Source organism: Sceloporus occidentalis, unplaced genomic scaffold (genome assembly GCF_023333645.1).
Source record: "Sceloporus occidentalis isolate IW3139 unplaced genomic scaffold, rSceOcc1.0.p SCAF_52, whole genome shotgun sequence".
NCBI lineage: Eukaryota > Metazoa > Chordata > Lepidosauria > Squamata > Phrynosomatidae > Sceloporus > Sceloporus occidentalis.
This window is the reverse complement of record NW_028317032.1, coordinates 4621026-4641560: the sequence shown is the minus strand read 5'-3', so window position 1 is coordinate 4641560 and position 20535 is coordinate 4621026. Positions and strand designations below refer to the sequence as shown.

Genomic DNA, 20535 nt, shown 5'->3' with positions numbered 1-20535 from the left:
TTAAAGACCAGGGCTTGATCTTATTTGAAGGATTTGCTCCAGAAGAACTTGTACTAAGAGGTCTATGGGTGTTTATCTAGTACTGACGTACGTGGCCCAAATGACTCCCTTTTTCCATGGAAAAAGGGGCAATTCTAGCTGTTCTGCGGGGCAGAATAAGCTACTAAATGGCAGGGAACTTGAGTTCTCTTGTATTTTCTGCTATTGATTTAAAGCTATTTTAGTAAATTTGGAGGTAGAACATTTAGTTAGTTAAGTTTACATAATAGCTTATTTTTTAGAACTTGAAAAAAAACGAGTAACAAGTTATTTACAAAAATCAGCGAAACTAGAGTAAAAAAACATCCATCATTTGATGGAATTACCCGTGTCAGGGTTCTCTCAGTAGTTTTTTTCTTCACTCTTTTTATTTCATTGTGATAAATAAAAGTTTTTTCTTGTGCCGGGTTGGGATTAAGGGTATGGTTCACATATTTGTTTTATGTTTTTTGTATTGTATTTCTTTCTGAGGGTTTGTTGTCCTGAAACAGATACATACACAGGGCCCTCCTTCACGTAAGGAGTGTGCTGGTAACTCAAGGTCTACTCATTAGTAGCCCCCAGTAGCCCCCGCGCTACCTTCTGGAGAACTTGTGATCCAGAGAACCTGCTTTGATCCCACACCCAACATTTTCCTAATCTCTTCTGTTGTGTGAACGATTGCTTCTTGCTATCTTCCGTTGTGTGTTTTGGGTAGATGGTATATCGCTGGTCTCCCTGTCTCATCCTTCTTTCTTTTTTTCAGCTCCAGGCCAGGTGCCTTTAATAGAGGATTTAGAGCAGATATTCATGCGTTCGTGGAGGGAGACGCACCTCGCGGAGATTCGCCAGTATCAGCACAGCGTGTCCCAGTCATTCCCTCACTTCCCGAGCCCCATAACCCCGGTGACGGCCGCTCAGCTCCCGTGGCTGGCTGGCCTCGCCGCCAGTTCTTGCAACGAAAGCGTCAGGATCATGGAATGCGGCTACTCGTTAGCCGAGGGGCTCTCTGAAATGTTTAAGCTGCTGGTGGAGGGGAAGCTGTCTCAGACAAACTACGTGGTCGTTATCTGCACTTCAAGACACACCGACATTGACTCCTGCGTGGTAGTAACAGGTAACCACGTGGTCATTGCTATGGAGTTCTGTGGAAACATTAGTAGAACCTCTTCCCATTCCATTTAGAAGGGGAAAAGGTTTCGTGAAGTAGTACAAAACTACAAACCCTTTCTTTTACCTGTTAATGGGGCTCTAGAACATATGGGATAAAAGACTTTGATGGCTTTGGGGTGGTTTTTCAAAGGTAGACGCTAGGAGATGAGTGGAAAATGATGTCCCTCCAACTGGGACGATAAAACCCCAATATGGCCACTGTCTTGAAAGAAGCTGAGGTAAAAATGGTGAACACAACCTTAGGTTTGAATGACTCAACTTCAAAAGATGAAGACCCCCCTCCAGTATGTGATCATTTTGTATATTGTTAATTTTAATGTTATTGTTAATTTTGCATCTTCCCTCATCTGCTGGCGCACTATAATTAACCCCTTAATGACAAAGCCTGTACATGTAAGGGCAAAATGCATTGTTTTCAATGGGTTTAGGGACCGCCCATTGTCCTTAAGGGGTTAATATGTAATAATAAAAATGATAATAATAATAATAAGTACTTTGTGACCCTATTTGTTAAATGACTAGCCATTTTGCCATAATTGTTATTTTTACCTTTTAGGGAAGTTCCAAGCACGGATTTTAGCAGAAAACATATTTTCACCAGCTGATTGCCTGAAAGAAGTTAACCGTGAATTAGTTAGTGGAAAGGTGGAGGCGTTGGGGGCATATTTCACCGCTTTGTGTTCAGGTATATATTCTTTTTTTTTTGTATTTTTGGAGAATAGGCAGAGATTTAAACTTGCAGTAGCGGTAATCACTTGGGTATTGGAACGATAACGGATTTGTCTTTGTAGATGACGATATAGATGTTCTACTGGATAATTTCCACCAAGAGCGCCAACGAGCAATTTCTTCATCGACTACAGAGACCAAGCCTTCAACTTGTTCCAGTAAGTGAAAGTGGAGGGTTCCACACACAATGTCCAGGTATATCTTGTAGGAATCACCTCCTATTTGAGACCCCCTCAATCTGTTTAGGTTTTCGCTATCCCTTCCATTCACCCCCAAGCAGTACAATCACGTAGACTTCCAGATATGGGGCAATTCAAGAGTAACCCTGGCATTTGTAAAGATATCCTGGAGCTTTTCTGTGTAGAATAGGTAAAGCTCATTGGATTATTTCTAATAGGCGGCAGAGGCTGATACAGAGAGGGAATTTAAACATCCATAGGGTAGGCATATGGCTATCCTGGATCTAAGACGAGACCAACGACTGATTAACGTCTGAGTCTTTATATCAGGATCAAATATTAGTTTTATTTTCAGATGAGTAATATATATATATATATATATATATATATATATTGTATTTGCTCGATTATAAGACAAGTTTTTTTCCAGAGCAAATGCTCTGAAAAATACCCCTCGTCTTATAATCGGGGCCGTCTTATAATCAGACCTCAAATAGGTCTGACTATGAGACTAAGATCCAGATCCCTGGATCCTCCTGTGTTATGCCCCCCCCAACTTACCGGTGCTTCTGAGTCCCCCGGTAAGCACCGTTTGGAGTTTTGAGGAGGGAGGGAGTGTTAAATGGGGGCAGAGTGCTCTGTGAAATGCCTTTTAACCCCCATTAATGCCACTCTGCCGCCAGAAATGCCTTTTAACCCTCTATATGCCACTCTGCCTCCTGCAATGCCCTATACCTCCCTATATGCCACTCTACCCCATAATATGCCTTTTAACCCCCTAAATGCCAGAGTTGCATATAGGGGTATAAGGCATTTCTGGAGGCAGAGTGACACATAGGGGGTCAAAAGGCATATCATGGGGCACAGTGGCATATAGAGGGTTAAAAGGTGTATCATGGGGCACAGTGGCATTTAGAGGGTTAAAAGGCATATCATGGGGCACAGTGGCATATATGGGGTATAACGCATTTCTGTGGCAGAGTGGCAAGCCTGGGGGGGCAGGTTGAAAAAAAAGGAAATAAAAACAAAATATTTTTCTCAGTCGTAGCTTTTATTAACAAACAATTGTTCACATAGTTTACATGAATTAACATTTACTGGTAAAACTTTTCCTATAGGGTCGTCTTATATTCAGGCTTTTTCTTTTTTTCATAAATTAATATTCAGATTTTGGGGGGTCGTCTTATAATCGAGCAAATACGGTGTATATATATATATGAGAAGGTCCATCTTTGGTTCTATCTGTCATAATTTCCATTATTTTATCTGATCTTTTTAATCTGATTAATAGGGTGGAGTGCAGCAGAGAGAGAGCGGTTTCAATATATGAATCTAATTAGCTTTGCCAATACTTGCCACAGCCTCGGTTGTACTGAGTTAAAATAGCCCCTTATTTTTAAAGGAATATTTCACCCCGGAGAAGCACAAGCCGTAGGTAATTTTAATCCGCTTAATGATGCTTAAAGCTGTGCCGGAATCCGTTCCATTTTAAAGTTGAAGTGTCGCCATCGCAGGTCCTATTCAAACTACCTGGAACATGTGATTTGTTTTTGTCAATTACGGTAATTGCAATTTAGTGTAAAAGTTAATCTCAAGAAGTCTCAGATCTCTGTCTGAATGTGCTAAAACTAGCATTACGTTATTAACTTCCCGCCCTGAAGTGATTTAACTTCCTAATCTGGTTATCCTTTTCCCGGGATGTGTTGTTTTGTGTCCCATCTCGTCGTTTTTTACTCACAAAGGCCCATTTAAGGGAACTGAGCATGTAGAGCTGCTGCCTGTGACAACAATAGAAACATCTGCTAGGGCATGAGGCAAATTCAGGACTGTTGGCAGCTATGAGACACTGTGACCTTTTGTGGGTAAAAACCTGTGAATGTTTCCACTTTAACTAGAACCGAGGGGAATGTTCCCAATGCTTTACATTTCATATTTAGTAATAACTCATAGTTTTGGTAAAGCCCCAAATCCCAGCATTTATGTGCTATCAACAGCCATGTAACCCTCCCACCTGCATACTCTTCTGTTACCAGGAGGTGGCGCCAACACACCGGCAAGCTTTGTGTTCAATGAACCCGTTTCTTAGAATATACCTGTTTACTCAGCGCTGACATATTCCCTGGCGCTGCAGGTTGGAATTTTGTTTATCATTGATTTTTGATATCTGGTAGGCAACTTGTGAAATAGTCAAAGTATAATTTACTGCTGTGCTGTGATCCTTAGATCGCCCTGCACCCTCCGATCTTGGCATTTATAGAGCAATTGCGTAGAGTAAACGTAGAGTTAAACGGCAGCTGCCGTCAGAATTATCCATCACATGTTTATGTTAAGGCACATATTTCAAGGGATACTGTTGTGTTCTGCCACTCCAAAATCCAGACTTTTGTGAAGGTACCGCAAATGTAGGATAGGGACAATATGTAAGATCATGCTTGTGCCTCCTATATGTATAAGCAGAATTATCAGCCTTTATACTGTCTGTATAATATTAATTTTACACCTGATACCATTAAGTATCATGGTGTGATCATTTCCCTTTAAATTAACAGATTAAGACCTCTCGCTAGCTTTGTTTTGACCCCGTTTATATCTCGTCTTTTTCCGTTTCAGGCTATAGCGTGGAGTGGCACCAGATCCGTCCATCGCAGCTGGCGGTGGCTCAGAAGCTATTATCTCATGTGTGCTCCATCGCGGACTCCAGCACTCAGAACCTGGATCTGGGATCCTTTGAGAAAGTAGATTTTCTTATCTGTGTCCCTCCATCAGAGGTTACATATCAGCAAACCCTGTCCTATCTCTGGAACTCAGGTACGGGTTAAGTGTATCTAATATTTAAAGCACCTGTTCTATATTCTAACTACTTTAAAGCAGGTTGTCACATTCTTTTACAAATAGATACGGATATGCATTTGATTTGTGGTTTTTTGTTTTGTACGATCATGTTGTTAAAGAGGAGACATTCATTGAACCAATTTATTTAAAAAGTTTAAAATACAGAAACATTAATATATATATTTTTTTAACATTCAGGTGTCCTACTAGAAGTCGGTCTTGAAAAAGATCAACTCACAAAGCAATGTTTGGAACAGTACATCATGAAACTGGACGTTGATTCATCGGGCAAATTCAAGACGTTCATTCAAAGAGCCATCCAGAACCCCCACACCTTGTGTGTCCTCATTAATGACCATGCCCACTGGGATCTCACCAGGTATTTGGCGTTTTCTTTTTTTTTTTGCCACAGAGGATAACTTTAAACAAAGCTTAGGGGCCCAAGTAATACACTGCCCCAAGCCAACTTAGTGATGTGAAATGCAAAGTCTGTGTGGTCTCGGGTCAGTTTAACAGATACCGCTAGTGATGAGACCATAGGGTAAGGGCTGGATTTCCAATTAGGCGCACAAGGCCTATAGCACCATGTATCAAGGGGTGGCTCAGAGGTGGAGGTGCGTAGTGGTTGCTAGAAGCTACCTGTGTTCTGTCCTCCTATATAATACTAATTTCACCTTAGATGCCCCACCATTACCAATTGTCTTCTAATACCAATGTTTCTAAACACGAGAGTTCCAGTGGAGTTTTGCGCCTTGTAGATAAGTCCAGCCTCACGCAGAATGATTCGTGACATAGATGTTATCAGGGCCGGCACCACCTATGTTTTCAAAATAAATTAGGAGCCATGCATTTTTCTTCCCGAAATCAAAATCCGTGACTCTGTAAACATATTGCGTATTTTATTTCTGTGGCCAGAGCCGCGTATCCGTCCGTCTGTAATTCTGCAGGAAGACATCAAAAAGTTGGATAGCACTCGAGTACAACGCATCCTAACATAATCAAACATGGCAATTACATAAAATCACATGAAATGCATACAAGCGAGATTTTATGCCGGTCTCAATTAGACACAACACAAAGGAGCGTGGAATACACAAGATTCCATTAAATACGCCACGTTAAAAAGACAGAAGTCACAATATCTGAGAGCGCCAGTCCCACGTATTAATGCAGAGACACAAACAGCGACATTGCAACGAAAAGCCGACTCAATTATATGAGAGGCACTTCACCGCCGGTGCTCACGGCCAACCTTTAACCAGCTCGTGGGGGCCAGTGGCACGTCGAACCTCGGGCTCAATTTACAGGGATTTAGTTAAAATGCCGTGCTATGCGTCCTCTGTCTTTTTTTTATATTGAATATTCGTGGATTTAAAGTTATATTTTTATGATTCTCTCGGCAGCTCGCTTTGCAGCCCTTATCCCCCGAGTGACTCCCCCGCGGGGCTTGTGGACAGAATGCTGAACTGCAGAGAGGTTACGGACGCCCCGAACATTTTGGTTTTGCACGTGACGTCCTTCCCGTACGCCCTGCAAACACAAAACACCCGCGTCAGCCCTTATAATGAAATACACTGGCCTTCGTCGCACAGCCATGTATGTATCGGATACTTCAACAAGAAATATTTAGCCATTATTCCTGCTATTTAAAAAATTGGGCCAAATTGGACTAAAGGAAAAATGATTACAATTATATATATGTAACTAAATGGGATTAATGCAGATTTGTGTAACAATGTTGCAAATTTAATAACATTTGAACGCTTGCTGTGTTAAGAATTCTTATCTCTACAGCTTTTCCCAATAATTCCTTATCTACAATAACTTTATTGTGATCGAGAAGAATAGGAGAGAGATACACATCCAGTGCCTTATTATATTCTGACTCTCAGGAAATAACCCACAGACACTGTGTTCATTTTATGAGTGGGGAGAGGAGATGTCGTCCTTTTTTTTTCTGCCTTTAGTGATCTTTAATGCACAAACGGCAATATTTTGTCCCCTTTGGGTCTTCGTCAAGCCTTAAATATACCTGGGCTTGAGTTTAGAAGCTAAACTCAAGCTAAATTTTTTAAATACCAAAAAAATGCATAAAATGTAACTTTGGTTTAGAAAAAAGTAAGAAAAGTAAGTTTTCATAACTGATTTTTTCTTTTTATAAGGGTCATGATGAAAAGTAGAAAATATATAATAATAATAATAATAAAATAATAATAATATCATTATTATTACATTTTGAAATGAGAAATTAGAGGTGTAAATGCATATAAATGTATGTATATAAAAGGGAAAGTAATTTGAATTTAGATTTCTTTTAATTAATAATATATTAATTATGTATTTAATGTTTGTTTTTAGAAACCCTCATCTCCATTAACACATCTTTGCTTCTTGACGTGTATAATGTATGTGTAAGCGTGTGTACATGTTCATGTGTATGCGCTGCCATGAACAAGAAAACCGTTTGGTGCATAATTAGAATGTATTACTTTGTCAGTTGCATATAGATGATGATTTTTATCTTATTCATGTTATAGGGAATGGAATTGTATTATGAAAATAGGAAGTACTTTGGCTTGTCTGAGTTTGTCGAGTCCACGGTCTCCGGACACAGCCTCCCATTGCTACGCCACGACAGCTCCTTTGAAGCCATTGTGCTGGCTTTAGGAAAAAGGTACAATACGTGTGTGTAATCAAGCATATTATTCCCATTTAATTGAAAAAGGGTAGCTGGAAATAACATTTCATTTGTCACTGTGTATAAAGTCTACTGTATTTTCTTGGGAGAAGAAACATACTCTGAAATTATAATCGTTACCCACTCACATCTGTATATAATATATTGTGTGGAGAGTCGGTATCCTTTACTATGGTCGGTGGGATCTAGCCAACTGACCAGGTTTTTGAGATCCCATCAAGTTCCTGGGAAACCTTGTGTGTCACGTGATCCATATGCCCCTGACTTTTCAGTTATAATGTGGCCCGTTGCCTATCTAATGGGCTAATTTCATTCTTAATTAACCTCTCCTTTAGTATAATTAGGGCTGACTTTTCCCTAAACTTGATGGTTCTTCAATTATCTAGCGATGCTGCTCCAACGATAGATAATGTAATAGATAACCCTTTGAACAGTCCACTCATTTTATAATTTTTTTTGTATCACGTTAGGTTTTCCAAGATTCACAGCGCAGTCATCCGGACGTTTCTTCTCATCCAGCATTACTCAGCCGCCATGATGGCCGTATGCGGCTTATCACAGATGAAGAATCACACATCGGTCGAGACTTTGGAAATCATACAGAACCTTCTCAACTCTCCAAAGCAATGTCCGAGCGGCCATGGAATTATGGTTCTGTTACGGATCCCGTTTATTCCGCTGGCCACATTGGCGTTTGAGCGCCTGTGCCATGTCAGGGAACGGCTTGGTCTGCAGCATTGTTTCGAAATTATACTGGGAAACGCCAGCTCTGCGGTCACAATTGGAAAGCATTTTGTTGATCAGTTGAAGGTAAATTAAATATTACAGATTTTTTTTAGCAATCCCTTGTAGATGTAGCCATTTGAGAAATGGTAACTCTTCTGAATTGATGGCAGAACAGTAATTCTCATGGTCATTGTTTGACAGGTCTGGCAAAAGAGGGACGTCGAAGACTGGCAGCCAAAGACCTTCATGGAACTGGAAGGCCTCCCGTGTATACTGATATATAGTGGCATGGAACCACTCGGGGAGTCTTTTCCAAGGTAGCCCTGAAATCAGAGTACATAGAAGAACCAAAAACCAAGTGCATAAGATCAGTTTACCCCATGTGATTCCCCTTATAAGATGACAAGTCTTACTTGGTCCTTATATCCAGATGGTCCTGGGTTGCATTCTTTGTAGTCATTTAAAAGGCCTGTGATATATTTGAGATTTTTGCAGTTTTAGGGAGTCACTCAGTGTAATCTAAGGTTCCCTGCTTGCGCACTGATGCCCCAATCTTGCTGAGGTCTGATGCATGCAGGTGCAAGTATGACTCCTTGGATGGGCCATACCAACTTTACTACTTACACTGATTTTGATTTCCTGGTTCTTTCATGGCCAACATAAAAGCCACAATGCATTGCGTGTTGCATATGTCTATTTTATATTTATTACATACACATACATGCTGTATCTTCATAAAAGGGTTTTATCCGTGTTTTTTTTTTTTTTTTAAATAGGCTAAATTGTTTGCATTCTGTATCTAGATCACTGAGGTACTGCGACCTTCGCTTGCTACAGTTTTCCACGTGGGAAAGAACAATGATTGAACAAGAGCTTGGACTAGCCTCCTGCTTTATCAATACAACCATATCGTTGGATAAAGGTATAGGCAGGGGCGTCCATGACGCCGATCCAGAAAAACTAAGCAGCACCGACATCGAAGATGAGGAGGTGGTGACTGATGGTATGAACTCGCATCCAGACTTCTTCAGAGCACCTCGTTTTCCAGGCTCATAGATTTAGTTTTAGGAATCAGGGACCAGAGAAATTATGATAAATGACAGTATTGGTCATGTCAGCCGCGGTCTAACAACTGAAGATCTAAATGTTAAGTTATTGTTATTGGTGGATAAGGCTCGCTCTCCACGAGAAGGGTAGGAAATCAGAGAGGGCTCAAGAATGAAGAGGCCAAGGTATTGTCATATTGGTACCCTACCTAGTGCCCAAGTGGACTCTTTAATCCAGTCCTAGCCCTGCGTCATAACTGATTACTCAGAAGCCTCAAATCCAGGCTGCTTTATCTCCTGCTAGGGGTGCGAGACCATGTCCCTCCCAACTTTGTGCCCCTGACTACCAAATCAATTACGAATGTTTTGGTGCTGTGGTGATAAATGGACAGCAGTGTGCTTAGCGTTATATGACCTACACAGTGTGCGCTATAGATGTTCTTTTCTTATTGAATAGGTTCGAATTATGAAAAAACAAGCATCGATAAAAGACAGCGATCTCACTCGCACGACTCCGCTTCTTCTTCTCTGTGTTCTAAAGCTTCAGGTAAGAGTCCGCCTTGACAGCCACAAAACACAGCGGGATTATACAGTTTACTTGTCAAGTTATATTTTCCCCTACATAGAAATAGTTTAATTTTAGCGTATCCCCAAGTTAATGTCACCTTTATTATCAAAGGGTAGCGTGTGAGTCATGAAAGACGTTTTGATTTTTTAATATCAAATAAAATAAAAAATTTACTTGGTTAACCCTGTGCCATGATTAAATTTAACTTTTAAATAGTTGTTAATGGTAAGGCCATTTTACCTAAAAATATAATAATGTAAAATAAAAAAACAGAAGTAATTGTCCAATTAGACTCGATCTATCAATATAATAGATGCCTATTAAATTAATATTGACAGCCGGAGACGCTTGCCTAGAAAAAATTAAATATATTCTGTTTGCTAATTCAGGAATTATACTAGAGTAATTCAGTCTCATGGGATTGAGGAAACGATCTGTATTACAAAATCGAAATGTGTGCAAATAACGCTGTGTAATGCTTCGCTATTTCTGAAGTGTCTCGGATACTACATTCAAATGAATAAACAGCTAAAATGTACAATATATCTACTGATCTATATTTTTAAGGAGTAAACATTTATCCTCAACAGACCCATGAAGCTACTTATTCAGCAATCCAGAGATCGATCGTGAATAGATGATAAATCGTGAATTATGATAATTGCAATTTACAAATAAATACAACTAAAACCTGGCCACATGTTAAAAATACAAAAAATACTTAACATATCTATAGATAGTAGCAACATAATTTCCCATTGGCAGCCATATGTTCCTCCTGTTAGAAGATGTTAGTGGGCAGGATTGATTTGTCTTATTGGCATATAAATCTCTAGGATCGATGCATGTTTGCTGGGATTCCCAAGGAATGCATATAGCACAGGTAGAGAAAGTCTGTTTTGTCTTAAAGCAATTCTAGTTTTTTTTGCATAATTTAGTGTTTCCAGACAGCTCACTTCCATGCGCACACGTCTTTCTCCTCCGATCCCCTCTAGTCATCATGGCTTTACTGTTTATTCGGGCAGAATTCTCCCTACACCCTCCTATGTCATCAGGTTGAAGAGTCACAAGGAGCCCCAATCTGATCCATATAGTTATGGTACTAATGTTTTATAGATATAAGAATAATTTATTGCATTAATCCCCTGAAATATTTATACATTCCCATCCAGGCTCGGCTCTCTGTAGCGAGGGGTCATTTTCAGCAATGTCTGAAGACACAGCAGAGGCGTCACAACAGTCTGTGTTCTCTAACCCCGAAGACAGCGCGACCAGTTTGGAGAGTCAGAAACTCACGGCAGATAAAAGCACAAGAAAACCTTTCCCATCAACGTGTGAACATCTAGACGGCAACAGCTTCAATCAGACGGCAAAGAACCTACCCAGCTCCATTTCGGTGTCGTCATCGTCTTCATCGACGTGCCTTCCCAACGGACCTGCCCCCCAGATATCCCAGTGCTCCATGGCCAAGAGCTGCAAACAGCCACCGGTGGTATTTCTTCCTAAGCTGGTGTATGACATTATTACCTCTACAGACAGCAGTGGACTGTCTAAGTCATCCTCATTCCTGCCCCACTGCGATGTCGCCTGGGCCAGCTCTTTCAGGCCGTTATTGAGTAAGATGATGACTAGTACAGAGCAGTCTTTATATTACCGTCAATGGACGGTACCCAAAGAAAGCCACATGGACTACAGCAATGTCAATGAAGGAAGAATGGATACCTTCCATCCAAGGCGACTTCTGCTGAGTGGAGCACCACAGGTGAGTAATCACTCCTTTCCTGTGTCTCCGACTGTGTATTTTTTCAGTGAAGTTCTAGGTATGAACCTGTCATATTTCTATACTGATAATATAAGAAACATACATATTAAAAAAACACACTAATTATTTCTATCATTTGCAACATTAATAGTCAAATGATCTTCTACAGGTAGGAAAAACCGGAGCGTATCTGCAGTTCCTCAGCATCTTGTCCAGAATGCTGATCAGACTGACGGAGGTGGACGTCTACGATGAGCAGGAGATAAATATCAGTAAGTCTTTTATTTCTCACAAATAATTGTGTTTGTGCACTTGATGTAAAGACGTGATGGGTAAAAAAATATTACACTGTATAATGCAGGTGCCTATGTAATATTTTAACTTACACAGACCCAGGGGTTTAATATCATGTAGAGGGAAACTTTATTCTGCTAGATCCATAGACCAATGCCAACCATCCCAGGTACTCCAGAGATAAGACCCCAAGGTCCTCTTTTTCCATGGATGTCTTCATTCCAGGATGACGCAAAAGCACTCCCCACAGCACTACGTTCATAGGGTTCCCATTTTTCGGTTCAATTTCAAGAAAATAATACTGCTTTGATGATGGTGAGCACACCTCTTCCTAGCACATGAACAGTGCGGCTGATGGACTATTATTTATCTGTCTGAGACATGAAGTCATGCCGGGCAGATATAGATAAAGCTAGGGGATGTTCTGTGTTTGGCAATTTACTGTACCAGCCAAGTTTAGAACCTTGCTACACGACAAAGAGAAAATAGTGAATTATTTAATCTTTGTTGCCATGGGAAGCTAAAACACAAAGCTAGAACTTTATGATACACCTAATAAAAATGAATATTTTGTATGCATGTCTTGTAGACTTCAGAGACCAGTCTGATCTTGGCTTCCATCAGACTTTGGATAAATGGCCTAATGTGGAGACTATGAGAAAAATGGATTTTGATTACACTCTACACGATCCAAAGTATGAAGACGCAAGTGTCATTTGTTCAAACGTTCAGAATGTCAGCAATGAAAGTAAGGATTATTTATTGTGAATCCCTCAATTCTTTATATATATACAGTTAATGAGTACAAGAAATGTACTGATGCCTTAATAATAAATACAATCATGATATTCCAGCAGGTGTAAACCATTCAACGACACAACTAGTAGGATGGAGGGAATATATTGAGTTCTGTGAAAGTGACCATAATGCAAAGCCTAGCTAAGAATACTAGAAATGATGTGTCTTTATATTGGAAATGGAAATGTCTTGGTGGGTCGCTAAAAAGAACTACAACTTCTAACTTAAGTTCATAAATTATTTGAATACTTATATATTTTTGACATGATATGTGAGTACCCATGTTTTGTCCAGGCTGGTCATATGTTTGTACCCAGATTTTATTATTATTAGCTTTTATTTATATAGTGCCAACAGTTTACGCAGCGCTAAATACAATCCATATATTCAAGGGGTCTGACAAGATGAGAATTGACAGACTAAGACAAACTGATACATTAGGCGGAGAGGTTCGGCTCACAAGTTTACAATCTAGAGGGAATGGGGTGAGATTTCTTAGAAAATAACAGTCCAGTATGGCCAGTATTGGGGGGAACTGTTTCCCACCCAAGTATTTTGTGAGAAAATTAGAACATGGAATGTGGAAAATAAAATGTCTTTTTATAGTTTGGTAGCCTAAAATCCTCTCAGATTAAGGGTACTTTAGCTGACCACAACTTCAAACAAAAGAGCAACGAAGAGGACATTTTCAGGACTGTGCCAGAAAATATTATGCTTTAAGCTGAAGAAGTAAAAATCCTTTAAACTGCTGTTATTTTGTAAAAAAAAAAAAAAAAAAAGGTCTTTGTGCACAATATTTTTGTTTCATTTTTTTTGCAAACCATACTCAATGATGTATATTAATAAATAGTTACAACAAAATAAAAGAACATTTTATATTAATAATAATATTTTAATAGATAAACCAACAAACAGCAAAAAAGAAGAAATATATGTTCGGCGGCCAACAACGCGAATGAGATTGTCCAAGTATGCCTCATACAACACGTACCATCATTGCGAACAGTGCCACCAATACATGGGTTACAATCCCCGGTTTCAGGTAGGACTAATACATACCCGATAAATTTTTTTATTTATTCCAGTGAAGCAGGCTACCTAAAAAAAATATCTTTGAAATGTATGTATTTATACCTTTGATAAATGGTAAGGCCAATGAGCAATTTCACATCTTTGGTTGAATATGGTGGACTCTACAATGATAATGGCTCTGGACATTTCTCCAGTGGAATTTTTCCCAATACCGTTAGCATTTTTCTGAGGTTAATGTGTTTTTTCTTTAGATGTATGAGTCAACTCTACACGCTTTTGCGTTTTCATACTCTATGCTGGGGGAGGAAATCCAGCTACACTTCATTATACCAAAGTCCAAAGAACATAATTTTGTGTTCAGTCAACCAGGAGGCCAGCTGGAGAGCATGAGGTTGCCACTTGTCTCAGACACGGTAAACTGCAATATTTAATGACAATTTTTTAATGAGAAAACAGATAAAGAAAGAAGAACTAGTAGTCATTTGGTTGACTTGAGAAAAAGTTGAAGGTTAACATTACGTGTCTGAGAGGACATTGTGTACAGAATAGATAGAAATATTTCTTGGTGAATAGGCTTACAGCCTATGTAATATGTTATCCAAATCCTCCTTGTCTCGTTTTGGCTGCTTAGAACCTGAATGAAATATGTTCTGGACTGAATAGAATGTGCTACATTTGTAATGTTCTGAACATTCTTCTTGCTCCTAGAGTGCAGATTGCGTGAAAAGTCCCATCTTTACCCCTACCACAGGCCGTCACGAGCATGGCCTTTTTAATCTCTACCATGCTATGGATGGAAGCAGTCATTTACATATTTTAGTTGTCAAAGAATACGAGATGGCGATCTATAAAAAGTACTGGCCGAACCACATCATGTTGGTCCTTCCGAGTATCTTCAACAATGCCGGAGTAGGTGAGTTTTAAACATGAACAATGGAGTCGCGTCATTTCACGCGTACAGACTTTATTGTATACCCTACTTCTGTGGACATTTACAAGCTTATTTCATTATTATGTTTATAGTGTGTAAAATGAGGCCTGTGAGTACTTGTGGACTAATTAAAACAATTGTCATATCCAAGGGTATTATAGGGATGACCTTCTTACCCAGTGGTATTCATTAAGAAGTTGGAATGTAAAGGCCAGCTAATTATAAAGACTTATTATGTGTGCTGTCTGTGCCTTTAGAGCTTCAAAGCACTACTGCTCGGCTTATGAGTTGGCTTTTAAGTATATACACTGTATAATGTATATATATATATGCTTGTTCTGCAGTTGATAAAATCAGCAAATATATTTTTTTCAATTAAACAGGTTATTGTTTCTTAATGTTGTTTGCCGCGGTGTAGTGTTGTCTTACAGCACGATAACAGTTTGTTGTCCTGTTCGTTATAATCCCAGGGGCTGCCCATTTCTTAATTAAAGAGTTGTCGTATCACAATTTGGAGTTGGAGCGCAACAGACAAGGAGAACTGGGAGTCAGGCCCCAAGACATCTGGCCTTTCGTAGTCATTTGCGACGACTCCTGTGTAATGTGGAACGCAGTGGATGCTCATGGGTCAGGCGATCAATCCAGGTAGGATGGCATTTCCAAACGTGATGATGCTTTTCTGACCTTAAACAAATGTCAGGTTTTCCCTAGTGTTTGTCCCTTTTTGATTTGTGTAGTTTCAAGTTTTTGTGTTCCTGCCGTCATTGTCCGTACCACAAACAAGCACAGATTGTGTCTTCTGTCTTGTCCATTAATGGAATGAACGCAGAAGCCTCTCCTCTGAAGGCATTAAGACGAGACAGTTACAGATAGTGCATTATTTAAATGCCTAGTTACCCGGGAATGTTACAGTAATACCGCTCTGGATATTCCATCCTCTTTGTCTTTATGAGGGTTGGATGGGGGTAGACAAGCTGGGGGGTCTAAAGATAGCGAACCAAGTGTTTCTGAGACTTCCATCACCAGACACCTGAGGCTCCTGTCTGACCACAGGATGGTCAACATGGTCAACAGCACCAGCTATCCTGATAACCACCTTGAAAATCCAGAATTGTCCTCTAGGACCCTAGTTCATCAGTGTACTTGGCTTTTGAAAAGGAATAGTTTCGCTGTTATTAGTAGTAGATCAGACTGACTGTGCAAGTTTGATTAAAGCTCAAAGCTTTTGGAATTATTTGGTCATAAAAGTATTTCCCCACTTTTTTTTTCTTTCACGTACATAGAGAATATTCATGGACTGAACGGAACGTTTCTTTAAAGTACATCCTCCAACATATAGAAGCGTCACAGGACGTTACGCAGTATGCTTTGATCGGCATGCGCAAATGGACAAGTAAAGCGAAAAGCGTACACCAGAAAGAGCCTTTCTCCCGCTGTCACCTTCATGACTTCATCCTACTCAACGTGGACCTGACCCACGATGTACAGTACAACCAAAACAGGTCAGTGAACCAAAACGCGCCAAACTATAAGATTCCAAAATGTTCTGCAAAGGGAACGTCTTCTAATGTCACATTGTCTGAGAAAGTCTGTACTTGTGCTCCTGCGCTAATATTGCTTCTTGGTTTTACCACTTGTTTAGGCCTAGAAAATGCTCAAATTGCTTTTTGAGAATTGTCCGCTGAGAAGCTCATGGGTAAAATATGACCAGATGACCCCATGAATGCAGACATGTGGGTTATATGTCATGAAGTTGAGAGGACCCTTACATTCCAATATGAATGATATACAGCACCTCCCTAGAACATGCGAGTGACAGAGTTCTAGAATGTTTATCAGCCACGAATAAAAGAGATTACGTATGATAGAATTGGAAAAATAACGATGTTTGGATCTCCCAGTGCCTGGAAACTCAATGATCTTTTCCATTTTTTAGGTTCACGTGTGATGATGTTGACTTTAATCTTCGTGTGAATAGCTCAGGGCTGCTGATTTGTCGGTTCAACAGATTTAGTGTAATGAAGAAGCAAATTGCAGTGGGCGGCCATAAATCATTGCACATAAAATCAAAGGTCAGCAAGAAACATGATGCAGAATATCTATCTATCTATCTATCTATCTATCTATCTATCTATCTATCCCCGTCTCTGAATGTTTCTTGCCAGTTTAACCCTTGTTTTCACTGGCAGGTACTGGACTCCTCTGTATCTATTTCGACGGCTCACTACATATGCGCTCCAGATAGCAAACACACAATCCTGGCTGCCCCAGCGCAGCTCCTGCTGGAGAAGTTCCTCCAGTTCCACAGCCACCGGTTTTTCCCTCTATCACTGAACAGCAGCCCCCATCCGGTGCTCATTGTGGATTGCTACCTGAATCTAGGACCCCAGGTGAGAAGACTAGGTGCTATTGCTTTATTTCCAGCTCCAACCACTGATCCTACACAAAATGTTAAAGCAACAACATTACCTGTGGAAGCGATGCCCGTCACTAATATGAGGCAGAGTCATGGTCAGGCTCAGGGGATGGGGGCTGTTAAATATTGTTATATTTCTAATTTTGGAGCGGTACGTCTGTATGAATAATTCCTATGTCTTTCTTCCTCAGATAAGAGTGTGCTATGTGAGTTCACGTCCTCACTCGGTCAACGTTAACTGCTCCGAGGTTATATTCAGCGGGCTTCTTCTGCATCTGTGTGACTCCTTTGTCTCCGCCAGCTTTCTGAAAAAATTCCAGTTCCTTAAAGGTAAGCCAGCTTCTACCATAATGCTTCTTTCATAAAGGAAAATAAGGGTCTCAAAAGGTTCTTACAGTCCTCGCTGCCTTATGAAATGCCGCAATCAGACGTCAAGTCTTACAATAGTAATAATAGTTTATTTCGTTTATGTAGCTCTAAACCACGCTTAGATGATTTAATACAAAGTACAGCCATGTCCACCTTTGTCTTACCTGATTCAGTGCCCTGGGCCTTGGTAGATATACCTGGTGAAATAGTCAAAACTCTCTGAACTGTTAATATTCTTACCGGTTAGTTTATTGTCACACCATGCCCAGGCCCCACATCATTTTAATCACAATCTTGCTCCATTCCCACTCTAGAGGCCACTAAAAATATTAAATATATAACTAGTAGACGTGACTAGGAGGCACTTACAGCGTTAAGAATTTAAGATCTTCTATGGAGGCTCTACTGTGAGACTGCCGATGATCCATTATCTGAGAAGATGCAGCAAAGCTGTCATTGCATTATCAATTCATACCATCAGTCATCGTCCATTTTCTACATAGTATAAGCAGGGGGGTAGAATATACGCTATGTGTCCCTTTATCACTGAATATTCAGTTGCTCTTTTGTCTGTAAATGTTAACGATTCTTTGAATGTGTTATCATATTTGAATTAAGATGTCTAGTGAAAATTGCAAACATCTTCATCTCTTGCTTAGATGCTACTTTGTGCGTAACGTGCCAAGATCGGAACTCGCTCCGCCAAACGGTTGTCCGTCTCGAGCTAGAGGACGAATGGCAATTTCGGCTGCGAGATGAGTTTCAAACAGCCAATGCCAAGGAAGACAAACCGCTCTTTATCTTGACCGGACGTCACGTGTAAAGAGAAAAATTCAAGCAAATGACAGTTTTGGACAGAGCGATAATAGTTTCTCTTCATATACATTCCGTACAAATTTTGGTGGCGAATGAGAACAATTCTTTCTGCGCTGGATTCCAATGGTACTATTACCAAAGATGGGAACCTCTTTATCTGCCCATTTGTTACATGGCGATACTTGACAGTGGATGTATGGACCAAACGTTTACCTATTTTACCTATTTCTAGTTCGTCTTTTATTTAATATATTTGTATATAATTTTGAGCACTAAGAAATAATCAGTTTTTGTATTTTTTTTAAATGTAAACATTTATCTTATTCTTACAGTGCATTTCAAAATGTTACCATGCATTTATATCATCTTCATAATATTCATCTTTTTTTTTTATTGTTTTATTTGCCATTTATCAAACATACTTTTGAGTTTTATGTATACTTTTCACATTGTTCCCTATTTTAGGAAACTTGATACATGCCCTATTTTCCCTAGGGCTTTGTGTCTAGATTGTGTGTGTTACAGATCTAGTTATACCACAGATGTAAGGCATTAGTATATGTGTGTGAATTAGAAAGCTGCTTGAACACAGGTTGCGGTATACACAGTGACTTCAGTACATTTAGAGTCTGTCTACTCTGGGTGATGTAGCGTACAACAAAAGTTTGTATTAATTTGAAGTAAAGAATCTGTTATAGAGGTTTCATTTATATTTAAAAATATACCAAAAATAGATCAGGTTTTGCTAAGGCTGGAAAAGCAATAATGGAGCGGCTCTGGCGCTTTAAGGCCAGCGGCTGCCTGGTGTAAGTGTAAGGGCGTTCGCGACCACACGCTACGTCATTACTCTCATGCAGTGTGCAGTGGGGAGTATGTGCCTGTGATGCTAGATAGCCAGGGGGCTCATTTTTTCCTAGCCTTGTTGGCTGGTCTTGAGTAATGCACCAACTTGGAGATTATAGATTGATTATCAGTACAATCTAAAGATGGCTCCACTAACACCCATCAAGCTCCTGCAATTCAAATACACCCTCCCTTCTCCCCGTTTACTACTAATGCCCCACTCATTTAAGACGAGCCCCATACAATGATTTGGGGATCTCCATTGGCTTTGCACCGACACCCTTGGGTGTAAATATGGCCCTGTGTCAACCCACTAATAAATGAGATGACCTTCTTCCTGAGAAGTATTTTGTACGTGAATCTTTAGCCTTTACCTATAGGGACTCTTGTTTGTTGAAGAATAAAGAAAGGGTTAAGCCCACAGGTATTGTTGAACAATCCAAGCTTATATCCAGATGTACATTCATGTGTTTGGTTGTCGTTATACATTTGTGCATGCAGACCATTATGTCGGTGGAGCCTGGGCCGGCCCTACCATATAGGCAAGCTGGGCGGCTGCATAGGGAACTGAGCTGGTAGGGGGCACCACCGCCATATTTCCTCCTAACAAGCAGTGGTTATGGAGTAGGAGGCCTGGAGGTTACTAGAAGCTCTGGTGGTGGCCCTGGAAAAAGTTTCGTATCACTGGAGCCGACAGCCTTGGTAGATACACCTGCCGAGACGGTCAAAATGTTGTGACTGGGTGAGACAGACCGATTTCTGGGTGAGAAACTCTCTATTTCCTTTATTTACATGGAAAGTACTATGCTGGACAGAAACATTACATTTTAGAACATAGAATGTAGACTATTGTGTAATAACACAATACTTTCCACATCTCTACAAGTTGTCACCCAATAAAACATTACACGTCGAATCTCATTTTGTGTAAGATAATAAAGTATGTTTATTCATAAATTAGAAATATTATTTTTAACTGTAGCAGTTATCCAATCTTGGCCCGATATCCTTTACCACACTATGTGTAAAATGATTGTTCTTTTTAATACAATAATAAGAATTGTTTTGTTTTGAAAAACAACTTTATGTATTTTAGGTTTCCGATTTTGAAATGTATTATATTGTCTTGTAAATAGAGGAGGTGGGGTGTGTGTGGAATTTTTATGTCATGTCTAATTTAAACTTTTTTTTAAATAAACGTTCATGTAAAAACAATTTAAGGCCTTGTGTGTTAATTAAAAAAAAAATCCACCTTATGAATGTTCCATGGAAAAAAGTATATATATATATATATATATATATATA

At 39.7% G+C, this 20535-nt stretch overlaps 1 protein-coding gene across 1 annotated transcript in view; it reads left to right on the top strand.

Moving 5' to 3' along the window:
- The window catches only part of LOC149288352 (protein GREB1-like), a 31519-nt gene extending 13125 nt beyond the window's left edge, over positions 1–18394 (top strand). Inside the window, exons 9-31 of the mRNA XM_089491883.1 lie at positions 785–1135; positions 1748–1876; positions 1983–2078; positions 4710–4907; positions 5130–5310; positions 6335–6527; positions 7469–7605; positions 8100–8439; positions 8557–8672; positions 9159–9358; positions 9859–9948; positions 11142–11731; positions 11901–12003; positions 12615–12773; positions 13723–13865; positions 14107–14268; positions 14564–14768; positions 15257–15431; positions 16070–16288; positions 16723–16858; positions 16976–17176; positions 17394–17532; positions 18231–18394. Coding sequence (XP_089348009.1) covers positions 785–1135; positions 1748–1876; positions 1983–2078; positions 4710–4907; positions 5130–5310; positions 6335–6527; positions 7469–7605; positions 8100–8439; positions 8557–8672; positions 9159–9358; positions 9859–9948; positions 11142–11731; positions 11901–12003; positions 12615–12773; positions 13723–13865; positions 14107–14268; positions 14564–14768; positions 15257–15431; positions 16070–16288; positions 16723–16858; positions 16976–17176; positions 17394–17532; positions 18231–18394 — 4427 coding nt within the window. The remainder of the gene's footprint in view (positions 1–784; positions 1136–1747; positions 1877–1982; positions 2079–4709; positions 4908–5129; positions 5311–6334; positions 6528–7468; positions 7606–8099; positions 8440–8556; positions 8673–9158; positions 9359–9858; positions 9949–11141; positions 11732–11900; positions 12004–12614; positions 12774–13722; positions 13866–14106; positions 14269–14563; positions 14769–15256; positions 15432–16069; positions 16289–16722; positions 16859–16975; positions 17177–17393; positions 17533–18230) is intronic.
- Positions 18395–20535: the final 2141 nt, after the last annotated feature.